Here is a 23963-nt window from a genome sequence, read left to right on the forward strand (position 1 = left end):
TTGCATGTACAGCACTTTGGCTCGACCAAAAATCGTTTTTTCAAAATGTCCTACATTAATAAAACCTGATTTGATTTGATTTAAATGGGGGAAAGCACGGACATATGGAGACCATGTTTCGCAAAAAAATGTTTTATGGCTAAAGGTTGAGCCTTGAACGTGATGTTAACGTTAAAGCTAATAAAGAATGAGCGGAATCTGTAAATACTTTGAAATGTTTAGAGGAACCTCTTGAAAGAAAGATTAAACAATGCAATGGTTTATCCGTTTTCCTAATAATTACATTGGAAACCATCTGGTTAGAAAAGAAGCGTATGCAAGTGTTGCAAGAGTGTAATGATTACTTTAGTCTAAGTTGCAACATGTTTCTCCAAACCATTTTTTTTATTGGTGTTTTTTTAAACGTGTGTGCCTGTGTGGTTTCTAAGACCAACCTGCAGCAGAGCAGACCACACTAATGGTAGTTATAAAACTAGATCTACATAAAGTTTAATTATTTTCAAAGATCCTCCCTTTCCTGTGTTTATCCATTAGGGCCGCAATGTGGGGCTAAATGTAGCAGAACTCGTTTGAATGACACTGGAAACACTTTGCACTGCACAGTAATCCTTGTAGCTCCCTAGTGTTAATCCATGCTGATAGTCAGCAGCTCATTTAGGAGTGAAAAGGTCCTCCACTGGAGTGCTTTCAGGAGGGACACTCGCTCAGTGATTTATTTTTTGGGCTTGCTAATAGGCATTGTCCTTTTTCTTTTACTTCCTGCCAGTCCTGCCTTTTGTCTCTTATCAATCCCCGCTGCACGTCACCAACCCCTTCACTTTGCTGTAGTCAAATCAGCAGAGGGAACTTGCTGTAGCCGTTTTCCTCTGTGCCACAGCAGAGCCCCAACCAGACTTTACTGCATTCAACCATCACTGCAGTGAGAGCAGGAAATCCCAGAAGTCATTCACGCGGCATATTGCTTCCTATCTCGTAGCCAGAGAAAGTTCCATAGACTGGCGCCAAGTTGGATTTACAGACTAGTGAGCCTTCCCCCCTTAGTTTAAAAAGAAACCCTCTCAATGATTTCTTCTTCACAAAATTCCTTTCATGATTTCTGTCATTAAGCTGATTTTAAACAATGTCAATCATTTCCCCCCCCCCCAAATGGTTGTAAGGAAACTTTCCAGATGGGTTGCTTTCAGAAAATATGGTGCTTAATCCATTTTAATCCAATCATAGCGGCAGGAGGATTAAGTGAGATGAAACATCCTTAAATTCAAAGGAAATGCTGGAAACTTGGCACTTAACTCTGCGCGAGAAGTTGAAATGAATTTACTTCTTTGTGATAAAGTGTGTTGCTGTTTGTTAGTAGGGTTGTCAGAAAACATGTGTAGCAAAATCTTTTTTGATATTGTATGGGTTCTCAAAAACGCTTTTGATTTTAAGTTGAATGTTCAAAGGCTAAGATAAGTTACAAACAACGGTTAATTTCATGTTGTGGTTAAAATGTCAAACATGAGTGGGAAATGTTGCCATTACTTGATATTGAGATGTTAATAATATGGTGTTGTGTTCTGTATACTGTGAAAGTTTTCCTAAAAATGGCTAAATATTACTTCATTTAAATCATACAGGGAATCGTATTCCATGTATTATGATGCATGTTGTATCGTCCACTTGCAAATACTAAGCCCTATCTGTTAGTTTAATATTTATACAGCGAGTTAATCATAGACATAGTAGCTGTTTCTTTAGTTTTTTTTATGGTACTGGGGTTAATTTGACTACATGTGTTATATGTTACTCCAGTTTTAGAAGTATGCTGTCACAGAAGCATAAATGCTCCTGACTGTGGCCTACGATGAAGCAACAGGCACATTTTACAGCTTTTATGGGCGTTTTATGATGTCTGCAGCCAGATTAACAGCTGGGATGTTGACACAGTCTTATCAGTGGCATCTCCATTTAGAGCAGACTGGGACAGAAACATGCCCCCCCTCCCCAACACACACACACACACACACACACACACACACACACACACACACACACACACACACACACACACACACACACACACACACACACACACACACACACACACACACACACACACACACACACACACACACACACACACACACACACACACACACACACAGTCCTGTAAAGAAGGGTTGTGTTTAAAGCTGTGTCCTGGTTAGATAGTGCATCACTAAATGCCTCTTCTGCTTTCCCCCTTCTGGTTTTGTTTTTGAGGAGAAAGTTGATCCTACCCCCTGGCCCCCTTTCCTGCTGGGATTAAGGGCCTGTCAGATATATGTGATCCAGGAAATACCTTTACTGGGCCCAAGTGGGGTCACCATAGCAACTGGCACTAGAACCTGCCGCTGCAGGCCCTCGCTCGCTCGCTCCCGTGCACATGCTCTCTGCTCTCTCTGCCCGCTCCCTCTTCCCCTGTATTGTTCGGAGGCCTTTGTTGTGATGGTGGGAGGGATTAGGCAGGTTTGCTGATGTTCTGTTTAGGTTATGCTACACAGAAGTACTTCCTGTTGTAAGGAAGTGTGTGTACAAACACTGTGTGCTTTGAGAACCATTCAGAATGATCACGTTATGCTTTTACATTGGGTTATCTAGTTCAATTTTTTTGTTTAGTTTTTAAATGCCGGGGGGGACTTTGGGAAAGGAGGACGAGTAAAATGATTTAACATTATAGTTCTGCCACAGGGGTTTACTTTGTGGTGATAACACAACTATATCAAGTAGAGCTAAAACTATTAGTTGGAAAATAAAATCTACCACTATTTTGATAATCAATATAATTTAAGGCACAATCCTTTTATACATAATTTGGTTCAAGCTTTGGAAGATTGGCTTTTTCCCCTCTGTTTGCCTCATATTACTTTAAAACAGTGTCAGCAATAGTAAAGAGGGGGGGGGGAACGCATTTTGAAGGTAAATGTCTTCAAATTTTAAATATCGCCTCTGAAAAAGGCTTTGCATACCAAAAGCTTTTTAGTTTAGCCAATTCAAGGCATTTCTAGACAACATCTCAGGATTTCGTAAATGATGTGGCATTATTTTAAATGTTTTGGCTTCTAAAAAATTATTAACATTTCATAATGTTAGATGTTTTAATGTCCTTTAAAACCAGGATGCTATTTGCACGTTGTTGGAACTTCATGCTTATTTTTGCCATGGATGTGTGATCCTAGAGCAAGAATGTGCAGCTAGTTGTCCAGTGACTATCTTTACCTTTTGTAACTAGACAAACAACACTATTGTGATGGACAACGTGTCTAACCCTAATTGGGTTACCCCCTCCCCCTCGCGGACTATGTAGTCATTTAGCACAGGGGGGCTCAGGTGTCTCGCTCTGTGACGCCTCCCCTCTCTTCAATCCTCATAATTGAATTTCGCCTTCCTTTCCCAAGTAGCTCCTTGCCTGCCTGACGATAGGGCCTTAAATTAAATCATATAGAAAATTAGTTAAGGGATAGGTAAGAGACGTGGTTTGCTGGGAGAAAATCATGAAAGGACTTTTCTGGTGTCCCTGTTTTGTGATTGAAGTACTTTTTGAACCATTTATAGTACAGATACAGCCCCATTTTGTGTCTCGCTACATACTATATACCCCTCCAGTTATTCGATATTGGTGGATATCCTATTTTATATTTCTCACAGTTTGTTTGTGCCAAAGATAAAAACAATTTGAGCCCTGCTTGTGTTTCTATTTAAATGATATTACTGAGCTTTCGAATAACTAAGCCATGTTCTGCTTTTTCCCCTTCAGTCTCTGTGGAAACGCAAACGGAGCTGTTCACGCTCTATCTCGGGGATCGTCTGGATCTGAGTTGCTCTGCCAAAGACAGTGTAGTCAACTGGACCAAAGAACATGTGTCTGTGGTGGACGGAGAACACACACGCATCCGCAACGGCCAGCTGGAGATCGAGACTGTGGAGCTGACGGACTCTGGTCTGTACGCCTGCATCACCTTCGGCAACCACAGCGTCTACTTCAACGTCACAGGTAACGTCTCAGAAAAGGAATTGCAGCAGATTTGGTGTAGTTTGATCACTGAGAAGCTAAATACATCTCCAGTGTGAAAGTACATAATTCTGGTAATGGTCATGCAATGGAATCAAAATGTTGACATTACTTATTAAAGGGGCAGTGAAATGCTTGGTAATGTATGTTTTTATCGATTCATCCATCAAAAAAACGGTCGAGATTTTCTGCCCTGGTTTTTTTTCAATTCAATTTTTTAAACTAACAAATTATTGTTAAAAACTCCATTATACTTAATTGTTGACAAGAACGGTTTGTTTTCCAGCGAAACCTGTTAACACTGTATCAATTCTCAGATTGTGCCCATACAAGTCATTCTGTTATTTATTTATTTTTGTACTAAAACTGTATGATTAATGTAAAACGGGACATGCAGTCGCCTTTTTATTCAGTGTGTATGTATGAACTCCCAAAGTTTGTATCCTTACTTTAAGAAAAGAAACGACTGAAATGGTAGTCTTGTTTTTGGTGTTGTGTTACTGTCTGTATAAATAGAATTGTACCTTTTTGTTTCACTAGTTGATACCCTGGCCTCATCTGAGGATGATGATGAAGATGAAGAGTCTTCGTCTGAGGAAGCCAAACTGTTGGGCAGTCAGAAGCTTCTGCGTAAGTGTGCTCATCTCTTCAGCGTACTAATGCCTCTGCAACAAATGCTGGCCCTGAGTCACAGGGTTGTGAGTAATTGTCATGAATGGTCAGTGATTTGAAAGCTTTATGATTCGATTATGGGTCTGCCATGTGTGTGTGGGTCACACTCTGTGAATGATTTTTCTCTGAATCACAGGGTTTTCACCACCTCGGTGACAGCTTTTACATGAAGAATGTCCCTGTGGTGACTAACAGTGGTTAACCTTAGATGACTTCCAATTTGTTCCTTAGAGTAATTAAGACACTTGAGCTTCATCATCTGGCCACTCTGCCCACAGAGAGATCAGCAGCTGCCAAGCATGGCTACCAAGACGACCTTTACTTGTTTTACTTCCCTTAAACCTACACAATGTGACTTTACCCACCCGAGGCACAGCCAAAACCTCTCAAGAAAATATTTTTTTCCGACTTTTATTTAAAGTGGACCTATTGTGCTATATTGGAAAAATATATTGTAGGGCCATACCTATACAAAACATGTCTTTGAAGTTTTCTGCTTAAAATACCAAACAGTTCACCCATTATAGCCATGCCTCATACTGCTCATACCCCTATTTTGCAGCCCTGTTAGAGAAACGCAGATTTTGGGTCCTTAGCTTGAAAAAAAAAAAAGAGGAGGCGGAGCTAATGCCTGATCCGAATTCTACCGGAGATAAAGTTAAATTCTGCTGTGATAAAACGCCATCCGGTTCTAAACCACATCAAAGATTATTTCTGAAATAGTATGGAGCTCAAATGCTCTTTCTCTTGTGTGTTTATCACAAGGTGAGTTCCTTTTTTTATTTCCTGCTTTTTAAACGCGTGCTGTTAACGAGGCTTGCTAACGTAAACAAAAACGAGATTACGTCCAAAACATGTCAGGCATTGTTTCTGATAGCAATTTTCTGTGGGTCCGCTGCCGATTTGACGTCAGATCAGCAGCAAATCTGTATCCGCTCGTTGTACCCCTGTTTTTAAAAGATTTGGGTACGGTGGAAAAGAGAGAGGGTTTTATTTTCTGACGCTGCGTGAGTTCCCTGACGCACCGGGGACACATCTTTATGTATAAAACATCACAAAGTGCATTATGGATGATAGGTCCCCTTTTAAGGAAAGGAAACATACTCACTGTGACTATAATTTAAGAACATGCATTATGTAATACATCCATCCTTTTCTGCCGCTAAACCACGTCTGGTTTGTGGTGGGACCGGCCAAGAAAGACAGACATTCCTCATTGCTTCTTATCCTCTTTTTGAGGGTGAGCCCATCCACTACTGATGCACCAGTTGACATAGAGGTTCCCCAGAGGTTTGGTTAAGCTTACTAGAAAATATAACAGTGCACAGACACGTGTGCAATAGTCACTCCACTGTTTCTCTTTTGCCAAATCTCATTGTACGGTGGAACAGTTTTAAAAGTTCAAACAAAATTAGGCAACTGTGCTAACAATATATCTCTATCAATTATTCTTGTATACACACATGCAGCAATTTCCCCTGTCATTGTTTCAGTCCTGATTACTGAGCTACTTTAGTGCATAAAGTTCGAGTCTGGTCTGTTGGTTGATTAAACTAAATGTGTCCGGGTTAGTTAGTGGGGATTATGTCCCGAAATTGGTCAGGTGGGAATGCAAAAAACAATTGCTAGCAGATTTCATCCAGCCACACTACAATGTAAACGTAATTCAGTCTGTGATATTTGAAATCTCATTATTTTGGTCACCCCTGAAAGGCCCAGTTTCTCTATTCGAGGTTCTTCAGATCATTATTGGCCAATTCATTTGTCAGGGTCTTAGGCCCCGTCCACACGAAGACGATATCAGTTGTATCCGCTAACGTTCTCTATTGTACTCTATTGCGGATTCGGAGCCCGAATCCGATACACTTTGATAACGGCTCCCAAAGTGGGTAGGCTCCGTGTGTACGCCCTATACCAGGGGTGCTCAACCAGTCGATCGAGATTCCCAGTCGATCGAGAGATATGTCTAAAAATAGAACAACAATATTCTGTTTTATCGTTAATGTCCTATAACATAATCTTCCTGTGCCAGAATAATGCACTTGAACGCATCAAAGCTTTGTGATTGGCCGGCGTGACCCCATGTGTCGGGGCGTGGCTGGTGGGCAGTGGGCACTATTTCGCTGACGTTGTCCGTGTCAACCACAGGAGTGACAGTCCACACACAAGACCGCAATTATGGCAGAAGCAAAAAAGCTCAAAATATATAATTTTCACTCCGAGTGGGAGGATGATTATTTTGTTATCTATTCCAATTCAAAGTCCATCTGTCTCATCTGCAATGCGAGCGTGACTTTATCGAAGAAGGGTAATTTAGGAGCGGCATTTCAAAACAGTGCTCAAACGCTACGAGACGGAATTCCCTCCTAATTCTGCCCTACGCTCCCAAAAGGGGAGGGACCTGAGAGGACAGCTAAATGCACAGCAGTCCATTTTCACCAGGCCCAACAACAAGAGCAAGGCTGCTACCATAGCATCTTATCGTGTCAGTCACGTTCTTGCGAAACACATGAAGTCTTTCAAAGACGGCGACGTTGTGAAAGAAGCATTCCGGAGGCTGCCGACACGCTTTTGGGGACAATAAAAATAACAGTAGCATTTCAACAGGTTTTTGATATAGTAAAAAGTTAGATACCGTTATTAATCAGCTGTACGTTTTAGTTTGTTTGAACTTTATTCATTATAATTATTGTACAAAATGGTATAAGAATGCCAAACTTAAATTGATTATAGTCTATTATCAATTCAGGTTAAGAAACTAGTGTTGCTTGCATCCAATTTTAAAGGCATTTCTTTTTATACTCTACTAAAATGCAACAAAAAAGGGTTTGATTCTATTAATGACACTTTTTTATTGCACTTTGGCAGCAGATTCCCGTGTAGCTTCAGATCTTAGTTGTCTTATTAGTAAGCCTAATTTATACTTTTGTAGCAACACTATTTTTATATAATGGCAAAGAAAGGGTTCAGAGTCTTTTCTTTTTCTCCTGTGTCATGTGGCAGCACTGTTCAATGTTTCTTGAAAACATTACCCACTGTAGTATGTGACGTGTGAATAAACTCCAACTCTGTATCAACAACACTGTTGTGTAACTTCAGTTAAATACTTTAATTTTATGAACTATTAAACGTATAAAGGTCAGTTTTATACGAGTAGAAGTTTTATACAAGTGTATTTACCTGGTGGTAGGCTGTCAGTAATGGTTACGCCTCTCTATTTGGACTGGTAGATCTCGGCAGACTAGCAACTTTAAAAGTAGCTCTCGGTTCAAAAAAGGTTGGGCACCCCTGCCCTATATGATAATTTCCTGAAAACGATGACGCCATAGCCCCACCTCTCCCCACCTCTCCTCACCCCCGCGTCGTTGATGATGCATTTCGCCAACAACAACGGCGGATCACAGGGTTGGGTTCGTGCTCCAGACGCTACTGACCAGGATACAGATTTTAGTGCAAAATCTACAACTCACCACAACCATCAGCAACAATAATAATATAATATAATGTAATAATAATAATCGTCATCGGTCTTATTCGCTGCTTTTAGTGTATTTTGTGGCGGAAGTACAGCGCCACTTAAAGGCCCGGCATATGTACTACAGCATCTCCTGCGTTTTCGTTTCTTGAGCCGACTTTTTTTGATTTTTTGTCTCCGTGTGGATGGGGCCTTAGAATTACTCGTAGTGTGGCCCCTCCCCCTGGGACCAATTTGCCTTTGAAAACCCTACAATAAAGCTATTGCCCTGATTCAAATGGAGCTTGAGGTTTAAGGTACCTACAATATTTTGCATCCTTACAAACACAAGCTAGTATTTATTACTTGTCTGATTTATTTTTATGTTGTGTCTTCTTCTTTAGCAATGGCTCCACAATGGGCTCATCCAGAGAAAATGGAAAAAAAGCTTCACGCTGTCCCAGCCAGTAAGACAGTGAAGTTTCGGTGCCAGGCCAGCGGAAACCCAAATCCCACCCTGAAATGGTACAAGAATGGCAGGGAGTTCAAGAGAGACCATCGCATCGGGGGCTTCAAGGTAACAGAAAATATTTTTAGAAATGTTTTCCGTTCAGTTTATGTTTAGTGACACTACACCCTCCTTAGCATTTCTTATTGAATCACTCCAAGCCCGTTCACTACGAGGGGAGATGTGTCAGTGATCTCATCTCTACATTAGATCACCACCGCCCCCTCCCCTGGAGTAAGAAACACTTCCTGCAAGTGAAAAGCGGAGGCAAGTGTCACATTTGACCTGAGAAACAATGCAAGATGAAACCTAATGCAACAAAAAGGGAAGTCGTGGCAGAGCTATAATACCTCCAGGTGGGCAATCCTAGCCACCTGTTTGGTTGAAGATAACATTGGCTGTCCTCATTCTGGGTATCAGGACCTTTCTGTAATTTCATCCATGCAGCAGTAAATCTACCAATATGAGGGCTGGGTATTGTTCAGTTATATCTGGTCCCTGTGTCTGATCCCTGAATGATACCTTTTTTGACACCAATTTTATACATTTAATTTTAATGCAAAATAAATTACGACAATATGTAGTACGTTACAGATTTTTGTTTTTCTTATCGTACAGGCAAGCTCCATGTTTATTAGCTCACTAACGTTCATGAGATTGATTTCTTATGTGTTGGAATATGGTATCGAAAAATATGGCTTTTAACAATTTTGGTCAGTGTCAAAAGATAAAAATGTTGTTTTACAGCCTCTATATACTACTTACTGTATGCTATCATAACTTCGTCAACGTCTGCCCATTTCCTGGCAAGCTGTATTCAAATGCGCAGCCATCTGCTAATACAGTAAACTGCTAAGTTATAATTGTTGATAACACAGTTTACTCTTGTCTCTGGATTTACTTAGCAGAGGTGTGGCAGGTGATGGATGTGAACCGGATCTGTTTTACACCACCACTTACTGGCTATGGCATCATCAGCCCCACAGATTTTTTTTTTTTAGGGCTTTATTTAAAAACCTTAGATGACCTTTTTGATAAAAAAATATATTTGGTAAAACCGTCATAATGTCATAGGAGGCTGTAAATATCAATCAATCAATCAATGTTTATTTATATAGCCCAATATCACAAATGTTACATTTGTCTCAGTGGACTTCACAGTTTGTACAGAATATCAGTATGACAATACGACACCCTCTGTCCTTAGACCCTCACATCGTACAAGGAAAAACTTCCAGAGAAAACCCACAGTTTAAAGGGAAAAATGGGAGAAACCTCAGGGAGAGCAACAGAGGAGGGATCCCTCTCCCAGGACGGACAGACGTGCAATAGATGCCGTGTGTAAATTGAAAAGATAATACATTTGCACCATAGGTAGTCCAAATGTTTGGAAATGCATGTGTGTATAATAGGAAGATGAATCCACGAGGATATCCATCCAGGACTTATGATCCAGGACCTCAGCCACGACTCAAGATCCAGGACTCGCGATCCATGACACAGGACCGCAGGATCATCCATGACTCCGGATCCCGGCGTATATAGACACCAAAAAGAAAGAAATTTGGGGGAGCTGGGTTAATCGGAACATGAGAGTACACAGGTATAGACAGAGAGAAGGAAGAAGTAAGATGTCCCCCGACAAACTAAGCCTATATCAGCAAAACTAGGGGCTGAATCTAATCATCCCTAACTATAAGCTTTATCAAAAAGGAAGGTCTTAAGCGCACTCTTAAAAACGGATAGGGTGTCTGCCGTCCGAACACAAACTGGAAGCTGATTCCACAAAAGTGGAGCTTGATAAGAAAAGGCTCTGGCTCCCATTGTACTTTTAGAGACTCTAGGAACAACCAACAACCCTGCATTCTTGGAACGCAATGCCCTAGTAGGACAGTAGGGTATAATGAGTTCTTTAAGGTAAGATGGCGCCTGCCCATTAAGGGCTTTGTAGGCGAGAAGAAGAATTTTAAATTCTATCCTGTGTTCTATAGGGAGCCAGTGTAAGGCAGCCAGAACAGGAGTAATGTGGTCCCTTTTCCTAACTCTGGTTAGTACACGAGCTGCAGCATTTTGAATCAACTGAAGCAACTTGACTGACTTCTTTGTACACCCTGATAATAAGGAGTTACAATAATCCAGCCTTGAAGTAACAAATGCATGGACTAGTTTCTCTGCATCGTTTTGAGGCAAGATATGCCTGATTTTTGCAATGTTACGTAGATGGAAGTAGGCGGTCCTTGAAATTGATTTTATGTGGGTGTTAAAGGATAAATCCTGATCAAATATAACACCAAGATTCCTTACAGTCTCACTGGAGGCCAAATTAATGCCATCCATAGTTAATATATCTTTAGATAATTTGTTTCGTAGATTCTTCGGGCCAAGTACAATAACTTCAGTTTTGGTCGTGTTTAACATCAAAAAATGTAAGGTCATCCACGTTTTTAAGTCCTTGAGGCAGTCTTGAATTTTATTTAGATAATTAATTTCATCAGGCTTGATTGATAAATATAGTTGAGTATCATCCGCATAACAATGAAAGTTTACAGAATGATTCCTTATAATATTGCCTAACGGAAGCATATATATTGTGAACAAAATAGGTCCAAGCACTGAGCCCTGTGGCACTCCATGGCTAACTTTGGTTTGCATGGAAGATTCATCGTTGACACGTACAAACTGAGAGCGTTCAGATAGATAGGACCTAAACCAGCCTAAAGCAGTTCCCTGTATGCCAACTAAGTGCTCTAGTCTTTGCAATAGGATATCATGGTCGATAGTATCAAATGCAGCACGAAGATCGAGCAAGACAAGAATAGAGACACGTCCTTTGTCTGAGGCTATTAGAATGTCATTTGTGACTTTAACCAGAGCTGTCTCTGTGCTATGTTGTGTTCTAAAGCCAGACTGAAAATCTTCAAATAAATCATAGTTTTTTAAGTAATCACACAGCTGTTTTGCGACTGCTTTCTCATTAATTTTTGAGAGGAACGGAAGATTAGAAATAGGTCTATAATTGGCTAAATCCTCTGGATCGAGGTTGTGCTTTTTAAGAAGCGGTTTTATCACTGCTACTTTGAATGATTGTGGAACATAGCCTGATAATAAAGACATATTCATAATATTTAATAAAGAAGTGCTAATTAATTGAAAAACTTCTCTGTGATAATCTTTGTTCAGTTGCCTCACAGGTGTGGGATGTATGTCCATGTTCTCGAAGAAACATCCCCCTCCTTCCTTCATCTGCTCTTCCTATCAAGGTGTACACTAGTCCAGCCCTGTCTGGTGCTTCCAGCCCATCTCCCTCCCCAGCTGGGACACATTTAAGAGTTTCCTCCCAGCTGCCTGCTCCCCTTGTCCCCACCCAGCCAGGCAGCACACTTAACCATCTGGCTGCTGTTTTTTTGAGTCAAGGTGCAAAGGTCTGCATCAGCGGCCGGGGACGTCTCTCATCCCTCCCACACTCTTGCTTTTATGGCCTGTGCTTCTATTGTTCATATCGTCTGCATGGAGATGTGCAGGAGGGAGGGAATAATGTGGACCACATGTATATGTAGCCAAGCACAACACATCTGGCAGCAGGCAGCTGGACTCCCTCATCACGTTTTAGCTAAATGAGGGAAACTGTATGGCTCGGTCTTGTGTATATGCATGTTTGATGTTGCCATTGCCTCAGAGGTTCGTTGGGTAATCACACACTGCCGGTCTTGGCAGATTTATGGAAGAAAAACTATAACATGTCTTGGAAAAAAGAGCCAGACATCAGTTGGCGCTAATAAGACAAGTTGGGGCAGATGTATATAAAACATGTACCCATTTTCCTTTGGTCTTTGTTTGGTAGGACAAAAATCCGCTGTTTGTAACATAGGCTGTTGTCACAGGAAGAAGGAGTTGTGTGTTATCTTGTTATCATCACATCACACCTTGTTAGCCGTTGCTTTGAACAGAACAACATTTGATTTACGACAATTCATATAGGGTAAAAGCAGATGGAGAGAACACAAGTTCTCTTAAGTTTTTAATGTAAAATGCAGAATTGCAGTTTAGCTTCATCTCTGTGGGCTAGCTGCTGGCCTCATTTACGTTACTTAAATTTGAGTTGAATTTAAGTACTGATTGCTCTTAAACACTATTAAGTGCTATATTTTTCTCCCATTTCCATCAGGACCTAAACTGACCTGCAGTGAGAGGTTTTTGTGAACTAACACATCTGTAGCTGCCAACAAATGAACTAATCTGTGTACATAGCTGGGATATCCCCTGTGCTGTTTAATACCATAAACCGTATGTTTGGATACTTAGTCACTTTGAGCAGCAGTCCTATCTGTACTCTGTTTGTACGCCAATCATTCTAACATTTGCTTTTTCCAAACTGTTAGGTCCGGGATCATGTGTGGACCATCATCATGGAATCGGTAGTTCCCTCTGATAAGGGAAATTACACCTGTGTGGTGGAGAACCAGTACGGCAGCATCAATCACACCTACCAGCTCGACGTAGTGGGTAAGTGTAAACTGCAATCAGGTTGTCTGTATATTAAACCCTGATCAATAAATCTATATCATGGCTTGTTCACCTGTTGAATATTGATGAGAATCCAGAGTATGGGTGTTAATCTTTCAATGTTTTCTGATATGATTCAGTATTGATTGATTTGGTTTGTTGGGGTCATGCTTTGATTGAAATCCCCAGTCCGCTTTGTGCTGATAAAGATGTTGTCCAAAAATATGGTCTCGAAGCAGTAAAGTGTGCTTAGGAGGATTTAATTGTTATATGATTGCATATTCATGCTAAACTAGCACAAATAGACAGATTTAGCTAAATGGTGTTTAGCATTTCTTAATTCTCACTTACTTCAAGAATAACAAATTCAAGTTACACAACAAATAAACTGCTGCCTGATGCATACATTAAAACGGTAAGCTTAGACAAGTTTCTAAAGAGTTAGCCTATTTCACCATACATTTTGTTTCACCAAGACATTCACCATACATCTCTTTTATTTATTTAAAAGAAAAAAACGGTTAGGGTTGCCCCAATTCCTACATGAATCAATTTGTCCCAAATCCTTTTCCTTAAAGGACACCTATCATGCTATATTTAAATGATATATTGTAGGGCCATACCTATATAAGGTGTATTTATACGTTTCTGTTTTCAAAATACCAAACGGATCATGCATTTCAGCCATGCCTAATTTCGCTCTATTTGCTGTTCTCCAGCCCTGTTTTTGCTGGGGGCTGATTCTGTGAGCTGCAGCTGACCACGCCCCACTGCAGGAGAGGGGAGCGTGCTCTGATCAAGTCAGAAGAGGGGGAGAAAAATAGATCTCCGTCCTCCGTGTTTTATTATATTATTATATAGAGTCGTTATTCATTTGTTTTAAAGCTCAATAAATAACAAAGAAGACATTTGACCGGCACTTTTCTAATTTTGTCCGGAAGATTTAAACTTTAACGGACATCTTGACCGGCGAAAGAAAACTGAAACTGCCGCACGGTCCCCTCGTTCCTTGGAAGAGACGGAGAGGTGGGTGTTTGTCATCTGCTGGTGGACTAACCGGAGAGAATTACAGTGCTTGCCTTGACGGGGAGGGATTGCATTGAATTACAGCAGCGGGAGCGAACGCTTGCCTCAGGGAGTGAGAAAAAGAGCCACAGCGGAGAATAAATAGAAGGGCAACCATGGCAACCGTGCGCGAAGTCTTCTTTGCTGCTTTTGTGGCAGACTACAGCGCCACTTACAGGCCTTGCATATGTACTACAGCGTCTCCAGCGCTTTCGAGCGGCAGTGGCGGTGCCAGAGTATTTTTGTTGGGTAATCTATGGTACAGTGGTGGGGCTCAAGTCAGTATTTGCAATGTAATTACATACACGCTATCGCCCCCCTTGACAGTGAAACACCATGCGTGAGGTTCAGATTATTTCCCTGTCTCAATCCAAATTGAATGTATGAAATAAAAAGGCAAATTTGTCTTGTAGTAAATAAAAAGGGCGACCTGGAGCCAATCCTGCAATTTCCCCAAAGGTGAAAGAGTTGACATGCTGAAAACCCAACCCCTGCAGGGGGGTCTGGGGGGATTCTCCCCCAGGAGATTTTTTGAAATACTAACATAAAATACACATTCTGGTACTCTCTTGAGAAGACAAATAAATAAATCTATTACTTCACGACATATTTAAAAAAAAAAAAAAAAGAAAGCCTTTTTTGTTACTTTGTTCTGAAAGCTGAACCTGCTGCTCCCCACAGAGAGAAGAGGGAAGAGGCTGTGTGAATTACTTTACTTTGTGGATAAGGGTGGATAGCTCCCATTGCTCTGTGTGTCAAAATGAAAGACAGCCCACACACCTATCCATCATCAAACCGTGGGGTCTTATTTCATTACGTGTTGATTTCTATCAATACGTAATGTTGTATCGATGTAGGCCTATATAGAGATGTACTACAGCAAAAGTATTCTCCGTCGGGACTTCCTGCAACAACACCACGCCGTTATCTTGATTCTGATTGGCCAGAAGACATTATCAAAGATGTTCTATTGAGAAGATGATCACTATGTGAAAAAAGTTTTCAAAACCGTTTCTAGTCTTCGGTATTTCCAGACAAGTGGCTGCTGAAATCAATCTTACTAACTGCTGTCTGTGCAATTTACTCCGCGAGTTGGCGGACTTTATTTTGCTTACTTTAACATCATTTTTCATGGTGGGGCTAAGCCATTTCTTGGTATGGCTGTAGCCTACCCCAGTCATACCCTTGCGCCGCCACTGTCGAGCGGCAATGGCCGGCCGTGACCCAACCCCACATTCCCCTGATAAGTGGAGAGTTGGCCCAATAGCCGCAGCGCCACCGTCCTGATGTCAGGACAGTGTTCAAATCTGTATCATTCTGTATCGGATCCGTTGCTGCCCCGTTTTTAGAGATTTGTGTATGGAGGAAAAGAGAGGGTTGTGTTTTCTGACACTTGGTGAGTTCCCTGGAACACCGGGGACACATATTCATGTATAAAAGACGTACAAAATTGCATTTTGCATGATAGGTCCCCTTTAAGTAATGTTGGATTATACCACCAATATCTCATACCAGAATACCCTATTAACCAACCAGTTGTAATCCTCATCATCAAAGTCTTGTGTTGGGTTCGACTGTGTCTCTCTCAGCCTTTAATAAATAAAGCCTGTGCACGAGTGATGGATGTGTGTAGAGGAGAGAAGTGATTACTCCCCTCAGACCTGCCCTGAGCCTCACTCCTACACCACTGGTTCTATAAATCTCGGCCCCACTTCCTCCGTCACTGCTGTCCCTGGGCTCGACCTCAGTCCATGTTTAGACCCTGATGAGCCGAGATACGGCGTCAGTGAGGGGAGAGTTTTTTCGCTAGTGCTTGCTCAGTGCCCATGAATGTCTTGGTGAGGGAAGCGTGCACAGTTGACACACTGCCAGATTCTTGGCTAGTGAGTTTATTTTGGAGAGTTATCAGTCATCAAAATGGAGCCGCAGGAACTTTTAATGTTTTCAGTAACAGCTCCAGATCAGATACTCAACTTCCATCTATTTCCTCAATAGCTGAGGAGATGGCTGATTTTATTCTCCATGTAGCAGAACGATTGTCTATAATTTACATAGTATCAGTTTAGATTATACAGACGGACTGTCCCGGCCCTTTCCCGTAACAACGCATTGGTTTTATTTGGCCTGTGTTTGATAATCAGTCAGCCGTGTGTACTTTTGGAGTGATGCACGTGTTTGTCTTTGATATTGAAGCTCGCCAATCTTCTTCTAATCTAACATTCGTTTGTTTTGTGTTGTGTTGCAGAGCGCTCTCCCCACAGGCCCATCCTGCAGGCCGGCCTGCCCGCCAACCGCACCGCCGTGGTGGGCAGCGACGTGGAGTTTGAGTGCAAAGTGTTCAGCGACCCTCAGCCTCACATCCAGTGGCTAAAGCACATCGAGGTGAACGGGAGCAGAGTCGGTTCTGATGGATTACCATATGTCCGTGTGCTCAAGGTAGGAGCTTCCTCTTATCACTCCTCCTGCCAGTATAAATTACTCTTTTGAATGCTTCTTTATATATTGCCCTGTATTGCTATGCCACTTATTTTCTTAGATCGCAAGTACTTCCTGTGAAAGGGGATTCTTATAAAAATCTTAAAAGGCATTCAAATCATCAATCGGAAATAAATATGGATCAATCTTCCAAAGCTCTTAACAATGCTAAGATGAGTAATGAATAGTAAAAAAAATTCTGTCATTAGTTTTAAAACGACTAAATGATCGGTAACATATCTTTTTTTTAACTATTGACTGCATGCTTCTCGCATTAGCGTCACACATATCAGGATAGAGTAACCAGCAGTACACTTATTGGTTGGTTTTCTGTGATGCTCAGAGCAGATGAAACATGAGTGAGTGATAATTATATGAAAACATTTTTATGTTACAGATATATTTTGAGCAAAGTTGTTATTTAATTTTGGTTATCGTTCAGTTGGTATTGCATCTAAAAAGTGGCATAAAAGTCTTAAATCTAACTGTTCTTAAGCGGTAGCAAATGAATATATGAAGTGTATCTTGCTATTGAATCTCTGCACATAACCAAAATGACTTCTCCTGAATTCTTTACTGTCATTTGATTTTCTGTGATGCACATGACATGTTTTTATTTCCAGCATTCTGGGGTCAATAGCTCGGACGCTCAGGTGCTGGCCCTCTACAATGTGACTGAGGAGGAGAGCGGAGAGTATATTTGTAAAGTGTCCAATTATATAGGAGAGGCCAATCAGTCGGCCTGGCTGACTGTCACCAGATATGAGCCCACAGGTAACCACCGCGCAGCACAGGGACGACACAGTGGACCAGCTGGATAAACTAGGGCCGTATAACTCAAGACAACCTCAGCTGTTTCTCTCCTCCCTCCCTCCGTCTCTCCTCCCTCTCTCCTGGCTCAGTGCTCCTGACTGTAAATGACGCTATGGAAAATTCCCAGCAGAACAGTTGAAAGTGTTTAGGCTTGGGTTTATGTTGGACCCGTTACCATTCCTGCCCCATGCCTGTGCCGTGCCCTCCTAATAAGGGTCTCTCTTGCCATCTTCTTCTATTACTCTCGCTCCCTTGCCCTTCAAAGTCCTCCGTGCACAGCACACAGGCTCTCTCTCTCTCTCTCCCTTTTTTTCTTCTTTTTCCAGCTGTCCTCCTTCTGCTTAGCTATGTTCCCCAGACCTCCTGTTTAATCTGATGCTTACATAGTTTGTATGATTGTGAGTGTGCCCTGTTCTGCTGCGGAGTTTTCCATGTTGCCCATCTCTTGCATGTAGAGATGAGACTGAGGTATTTGATGTGGTGATGGGGTGGCCCAGTTCAGGAGTCAACCTAACCCTCTTCTCCACTAACAGAAAGGAGAGTCCTCTGCAGGGGCTCTCTCTGGTACTTTGTGGGCAGATGGTGTTGGATCGAGGAGGAGAACGCTCCTCCATCCCCTTTCTCTTTCAGAATCCTTTACTCATGGTTACCTTTCCCCTCTTGGGCCTCTTGTTGGGTCTGCTTCCTTTGTTATTTTCTAGACCGCTGGCCTTAACACCACGGACAAGGAAATGGAAATCCTCCAACTGAGAAATGTGTCTTTTGATGACGCTGGGGAGTACACCTGCTTGGCGGGCAATTCTATCGGGTTCTCTCATCACTCTGCATGGTTGACCGTTTTTGAAGGTATCAGTGGTTCTGTCTCTCCTATATTTCCATTATTTACCATTTTCCAACTCCAGCCTGGCTCTCCACCTTTACATTGGCCAGAAAAGAGCCTGACTCTATTTCTGTAGAAAAATGTAAGAGGAAGCCAGGGCGAGTTAAAAATACTAAAACCTTCTCTGTCCTCAGCATGGCTCCCGCTCCATCTAAACTCTCTAGATGGGAGAGTATGGGCCATGCTTTACTGTTTCTTTAATGAAATCAGCAAATGCCAAACAACCCCAAAAGCTGACTTCTACCTGGTCTACCATGAAAAACAGCCAGTGGTATTTTAAAGTATAATTAATGGCCTCAGCCAGGTAGAACATCACTTTTATGGAGAGGCTGTTTGGCAGCTCTGATCGGATTTCACTTTGAACTGTCTCTACCGTTCTGCTTTTAACTGGTGTTTGTGCTCTTTTTGGTGTAAAGCTGATTTTCTTTGACAAGTGCTACAAATGACATGTATTCCTCATGTCATTTCTTGCTGTGAGCACAGCGGCTGGCTTTGATAATTGGCCCGCAGTAGTGGATGTGTGTCTCATTCCTGAGGGTTGGAATGGACATTTGTCCAATTATCAAGCTGCTTGTCAGTCAGCCTCTTCACACAAGTGCAGCTCACTTGTGTTGCTGGTGTTGGTTGGGGGTGTAACGGTGCACTTCAGTCAGTACGGCAACCTTGGTTTGGGATGCATTTTTCAACATGCACACATTAGTTGTAGTTGATCATCCCGCACTAAAAGGAGGCAACACAGTGCCACAGTGTCATACTTTTAAGTGGTAATACTTCCTACAATTGGAGTTAAGAGTCAAAACGTTTCATTTATTTTATTTAATCGTTTATTTGAACCGGGACAGTGCACATTAATTAACATTTTAAACAAAATAATGCTTTCAAATGTAAATGAGCCGGATTTTAGCTTTGAGCTCATTTCCATCCGTAGTTCCTTCACATACAACATTTATGAACATAACATTTATATACATGGCAAACAGGAATACATGATATGCAGACTGAGCATGAGCAGCATACAAGCGTTAACCACAAGGCAGTACAATGTAGCAGCTACGACATATTAAGTGCAGGAGGAGATAAAAGAGCTACATCAAGTGCAAGAGGAGTTAGCCCTGTATTAAAGCGCATTTAGCGGTGATTGCACGTCTGTTTGTTTCTTTCATGAACATTTTTCATACACAACCCTGCGTTTTTGTCAAGTTCTAAACAATTTAAACTAAACCGTTAAAGCTATTGAATAAATAAAACAAGTTAATAAGGCATATTGCATTTATTTATTTGTAAATGTAATATAAATGTTTCTAAATAAATGTTAAGCAATATGCCAGATTGGAATGAGCAGTTGTATGGACTTAAAATACATTGTCTGACACAAATAAAGAAGAGTCGTCATTATTAATCTCAACAGGATTGAACACTGTAGGTAGAAAAAGAGACACACTCAAAACGTTTTGATATCTAGCTTTTGATCCGAATGCAACATCCCAAGCCAAGGTAACCAACAAACAATTTTTTTTACTGAAATCCCTTACACCCCTAAAATTGGTATGGTAAACGTTGGTGTTTTCACTGAATGGGAGGAAAAAAACAAGATCTGATTTGGACAGTTTCTTTATAAGTAGAATAATTTATTCGTTGCATTTTTAAATACTTAAATGTTGTTTTCTTTAAAAAAAACACAGTCTTATTACCAGCACCAACACACCACTTATTATAATAGCATTACAAGTCGAGTCAGAATTGTACATTTAAATGTAGCTAGTTTAGTTGGATAAACAGTTAACTACTGTATTAAGCTTGTGCTTTTTTATATGCTGCTTTTAGACTACAGTTAGAAATGACATGAGATTAGGCCAATTCTTATGTAGAAATTATGTTTTTAAACTTTGTGTTTGAAGTGTTGATATGCTGTTTTTAAAAGTCAGATCCTTTGCACACGGTTACACTTTTATTTTTGAAAGAAATGTCGGTCTGAATGAAATAATTTGTTAGCTAGTGTAACAAAGACTGTTGGCCATCTTTGTTTGTCCCAACTGTTTCTCATTTATCTCAATGACCTCTTCATATATTGTCTTCAAAGAGTAGTTTGAAGCCTCATGCTTTAAAGAAGTGATCTTTTTCAAATGACAATTCTTTGTCTAAGGTGTCTGTGTCTAAGGCTCTGGTTTTTAGACAGTGTGTTTGCGGTGTGGTTTTGTGTGTGTGTGTGTGTGTGTTTGTTTGGGTGTGCAGTTTGATTTATTTGCAGTGTGCTTGAAAGCACGGGTATGTTTGGTGTGATTGGGTTTATAAAGTTAGGCATTCTGTCTAGGGTTGGGCAATATGTAGAAAATCAAATACTACCATATTTCTGAGAACCTACCTCAATTGATATTGTAGGGTTGACTTTTATTGCTATCATAACAATATCTACACTTTAAATTGTTCACATATAATCATTTTTAATGTGGATGTAGTGGCCAATAATAAATCAGAAAACTCCACTAATTTCCTCTAATGCAGCTATTAAAGCATGGAAAAGACACTTAAACGTTATCTAATCTCATATAATATTATCGATATAATATGAATATATTGCCCAGCCCTACTTCTTTTGTAGTGTGATTTCATGGATGACCTCTGACCCCCTCCCTGCTCCCTGCGCTCCCCCTTCTAGCTGTCCCACACTATCCTCAAGCAAACCATACCTACCTGGAGGTTGTCATCTACTGTGTGGGCTTCTTCTTCATCGCTGTCATGATTGCCATTGCGATCATTGTCAAGATCCGCACCTCCTCAAAGAAGAGCGACTTCAACAGTCAGCTGGCCGTCCACAAGCTGGCCAAAAGCATCCCGCTGCGCAGACAGGTAACAGAAAGTAGATGGGGGGTTTGGAACATTTACACCTTTTCTTCTTCTCTTTCTCTCACTACATGCCAGTTGCTCAGTTTATTTGGAGATTAAAAGCTTTAAAGGTCACCTATTATGCAAAATCCACTTTTTCATGAATGTTATACATAAACACGTGTCCCCTCTGTGTAAAGAGATTCCGAAAGTTTCAGGAAACAATATTTCCTCTCTTTTTGTCCTGATCATTTATATAAAAACCTGACTTGAAATGAGCTGATCAGATCACTTTATGATGTCATAACGATTTTTTTGGCTTGTGTAACCATTAGCCAATAACCAACAAAGGTAACCCCCCCCCCCCCCCCCCCCCCCCCCCCCTTATCACCTCAATACCTCAATCCCCTCCTAGAGCACCATTGTGTTCTTTTTAACCAGATATCTCTCAGAGGGGCGTGGGGAGGGGCTCCTTATTTTCATCTAAAGTAACAGACAGAGAATCAGCACTTTTGAAACAGCGCTGAAACAGAGGGGATTATGGGATGCTGCAATGATCTGTTTGGTATTTGGAGCCAAACACTTCAGAGACATGTTTTGTATATATCCTAGACCTATAATATATTGATGTAAAACAGTATAATAGGGGACCTTTAAAATGTATTTCAGCTCAGACTTTCTGTTTATACTAACAAATAACTAAAAGCATGCATTTAAAGAGCTTCCAGGTTCATTGTAGCTCTTCGAGGTCTTGTACATCAGGTAAGTATTCGAGGAGTATTCTTCTCCGTTGGTGTAGTGCACCTAAGTGGTTTGTGTGGTTGTTCCATGGTCCTACATAGAAATTATATAAACTACTCTGTAGAAAGGACAGGGTGACATAAGATCCCTCACACGAGTTACTTAAAAAACTGTCTGAATCTCTATCATGGTTGGAGAAGCCTTGTTTTATAGTGAAAGGAATAAGTATGTAAGAAAGAATAGACAAACATGATGTTGCTATTATTATTTATATTATTATTCTTTACTTATGCATGGGGACCCTATGATGTTTATAACCTTATTAAAGTTGTTTCGAGTTAAGTTCAGATGTCATTTTAAGAGTTTTAAGCATACTTCAAGGGTAGTAATGATAATTTAAATATCATAAGAGATATAAAATGTTTAGATTGTCCCGTGCCAGTTTAATTTTTCTTTACTGCCCTGCTGTGAACTATATAAGATCTTGCCACTGGTGTCTGTTCCACTACGAGAGAAGTAATTTTAGTCTTTTTTCCTCAGGTGTCTGTGGACTCGAGCTCCTCCATCCACTCTGGAGTGATGCTGGTTCGTCCTTCCCGCCTCTCCTCCTGTGGATCCCCCATGCTGCCCGGAGTGTCAGAGTACGAGCTGCCCCAGGATCCTCGCTGGGAGCTTCTGCGGGATAGGTATGCACACTACCTTGAAGTTTGTTTTTCCTTCAGAAAGTAAAGTTATCCAGTTAATATGCTTGAAAAGGAACCAGCAGCTCAAATGAAGTTAGAGTTTCTCTAGATTTGAATCAAAAAACTAATGTTAAGGTACCTTTTTGCGGTCTTGAACGAAACCTCTTAAAGATTCAAACTTAACACACACATTCTACAGATTCATAGTTATACTCCATTGACTATCTCTGTGTCTTTCCCCCCCCCCCTCAGACTTGTTCTTGGGAAGCCTCTAGGTGAAGGCTGCTTCGGCCAGGTGGTGATGGGAGAGGCGCTCGGTCTGGACAAAGAAAAGCCAAACCGTCAGACCAAGGTTGCGGTCAAAATGTTGAAATGTAAGTTTGGTGTTCTTCTTTAAAGTTTTCCATCACGTGGGTTTACAGAAGGCTTGGATGTACAGTTACTTTAAAAAAAAAAAACAGATCTGCAGAAACAATAAGTTTAGAAAGATATTCGGCTCCAATAAAACACTGAAACTTGATGAAGAGATACTGGGAGACATCTGCACTGGATTGGAGCCACTGCGTAAATGAGCAGGGGAGAGTAGACATTTACGAGAGCCCTTGACATCCCATATAAAACAGTGTTCATTAAACTGCAGAGGAGTGACGATGTAGAGAAAGTAGCATTTATTGTCTCCTACTCTAAGTGCCTTTCCTCAGGGAGCATTCTCTAAAACAGTCGGCCAAACTCTGCAAGATCTGCATTGTAGTTGTATTTTCTTTGCAGAGTGATTATTATGAGGCCTTTTCAGCAACGGCACGTTGACTAATTGCCCTAATGTGATTCATTTCTCTTCCCCTCCAGCTGACGCCACAGAGAAAGACCTGTCGGACCTGATTTCAGAGATGGAGATGATGAAGATCATTGGGAAACACAAGAACATCATTAATCTGCTGGGAGCCTGCACTCAGGATGGTAGGGCCAGACACACACACACACACACACACACACACACACACACACACACACACACACACACACACACACACACACACACACACACACACACACACACACACACCGTAGACTATCACGACCCTTACTCTGAGAGAGGTGTAGACCTGCATGAGTAAACTCTCCTGACACCAGCTTCCGAGCTCGCAGTTTGAATCGACCAACGCTGCTGCCAATTCCCTCGAAGCATACCTGACAAAGAACTAAAGGAAACGCACTTTTAATGATCCCGCAGTGCACACCGCTCTGGTGCTTTCAAACTGAAACACCAAGCTCTTTGTTCATTCTACTTTATTTAGAAACTGTTACCAACCAATTTT

The 23963-nt window shown here is 41.2% G+C and overlaps 1 protein-coding gene across 6 annotated transcripts in view; it reads left to right on the forward strand.

Moving 5' to 3' along the window:
- LOC307044781 (fibroblast growth factor receptor 1-A-like) overlaps positions 1-23963 on the forward strand; it is a 41112-nt gene that overhangs the window by 8718 nt on the left and 8431 nt on the right. For 2 of the 6 annotated variants that reach the window (XM_079690154.1, XM_079690153.1), the window contains 10 exons: positions 3776-4012; positions 4571-4660; positions 8561-8733; positions 13044-13167; positions 16478-16668; positions 17331-17481; positions 21057-21253; positions 22505-22650; positions 22900-23021; positions 23494-23604. In XM_079690154.1, coding sequence (XP_079546280.1) covers positions 3776-4012; positions 4571-4660; positions 8561-8733; positions 13044-13167; positions 16478-16668; positions 17331-17481; positions 21057-21253; positions 22505-22650; positions 22900-23021; positions 23494-23604 — 1542 coding nt within the window. Of the gene's footprint in view, positions 1-3775; positions 4013-4570; positions 4661-8560; positions 8734-13043; positions 13168-16477; positions 16669-17330; positions 17482-18221; positions 18367-21056; positions 21254-22504; positions 22651-22899; positions 23022-23493; positions 23605-23963 lie in introns of all 6 variants that reach the window. The other 4 variants (XM_079690156.1, XM_079690155.1, XM_079690157.1 and 1 more) reach the window with 4 other exon arrangements.

This window comes from Notothenia rossii (assembly GCF_949606895.1).
Source record: "Notothenia rossii genome assembly, chromosome: 6".
In the NCBI taxonomy this organism is placed as follows: Eukaryota; Metazoa; Chordata; class Actinopteri; order Perciformes; family Nototheniidae; genus Notothenia; species Notothenia rossii.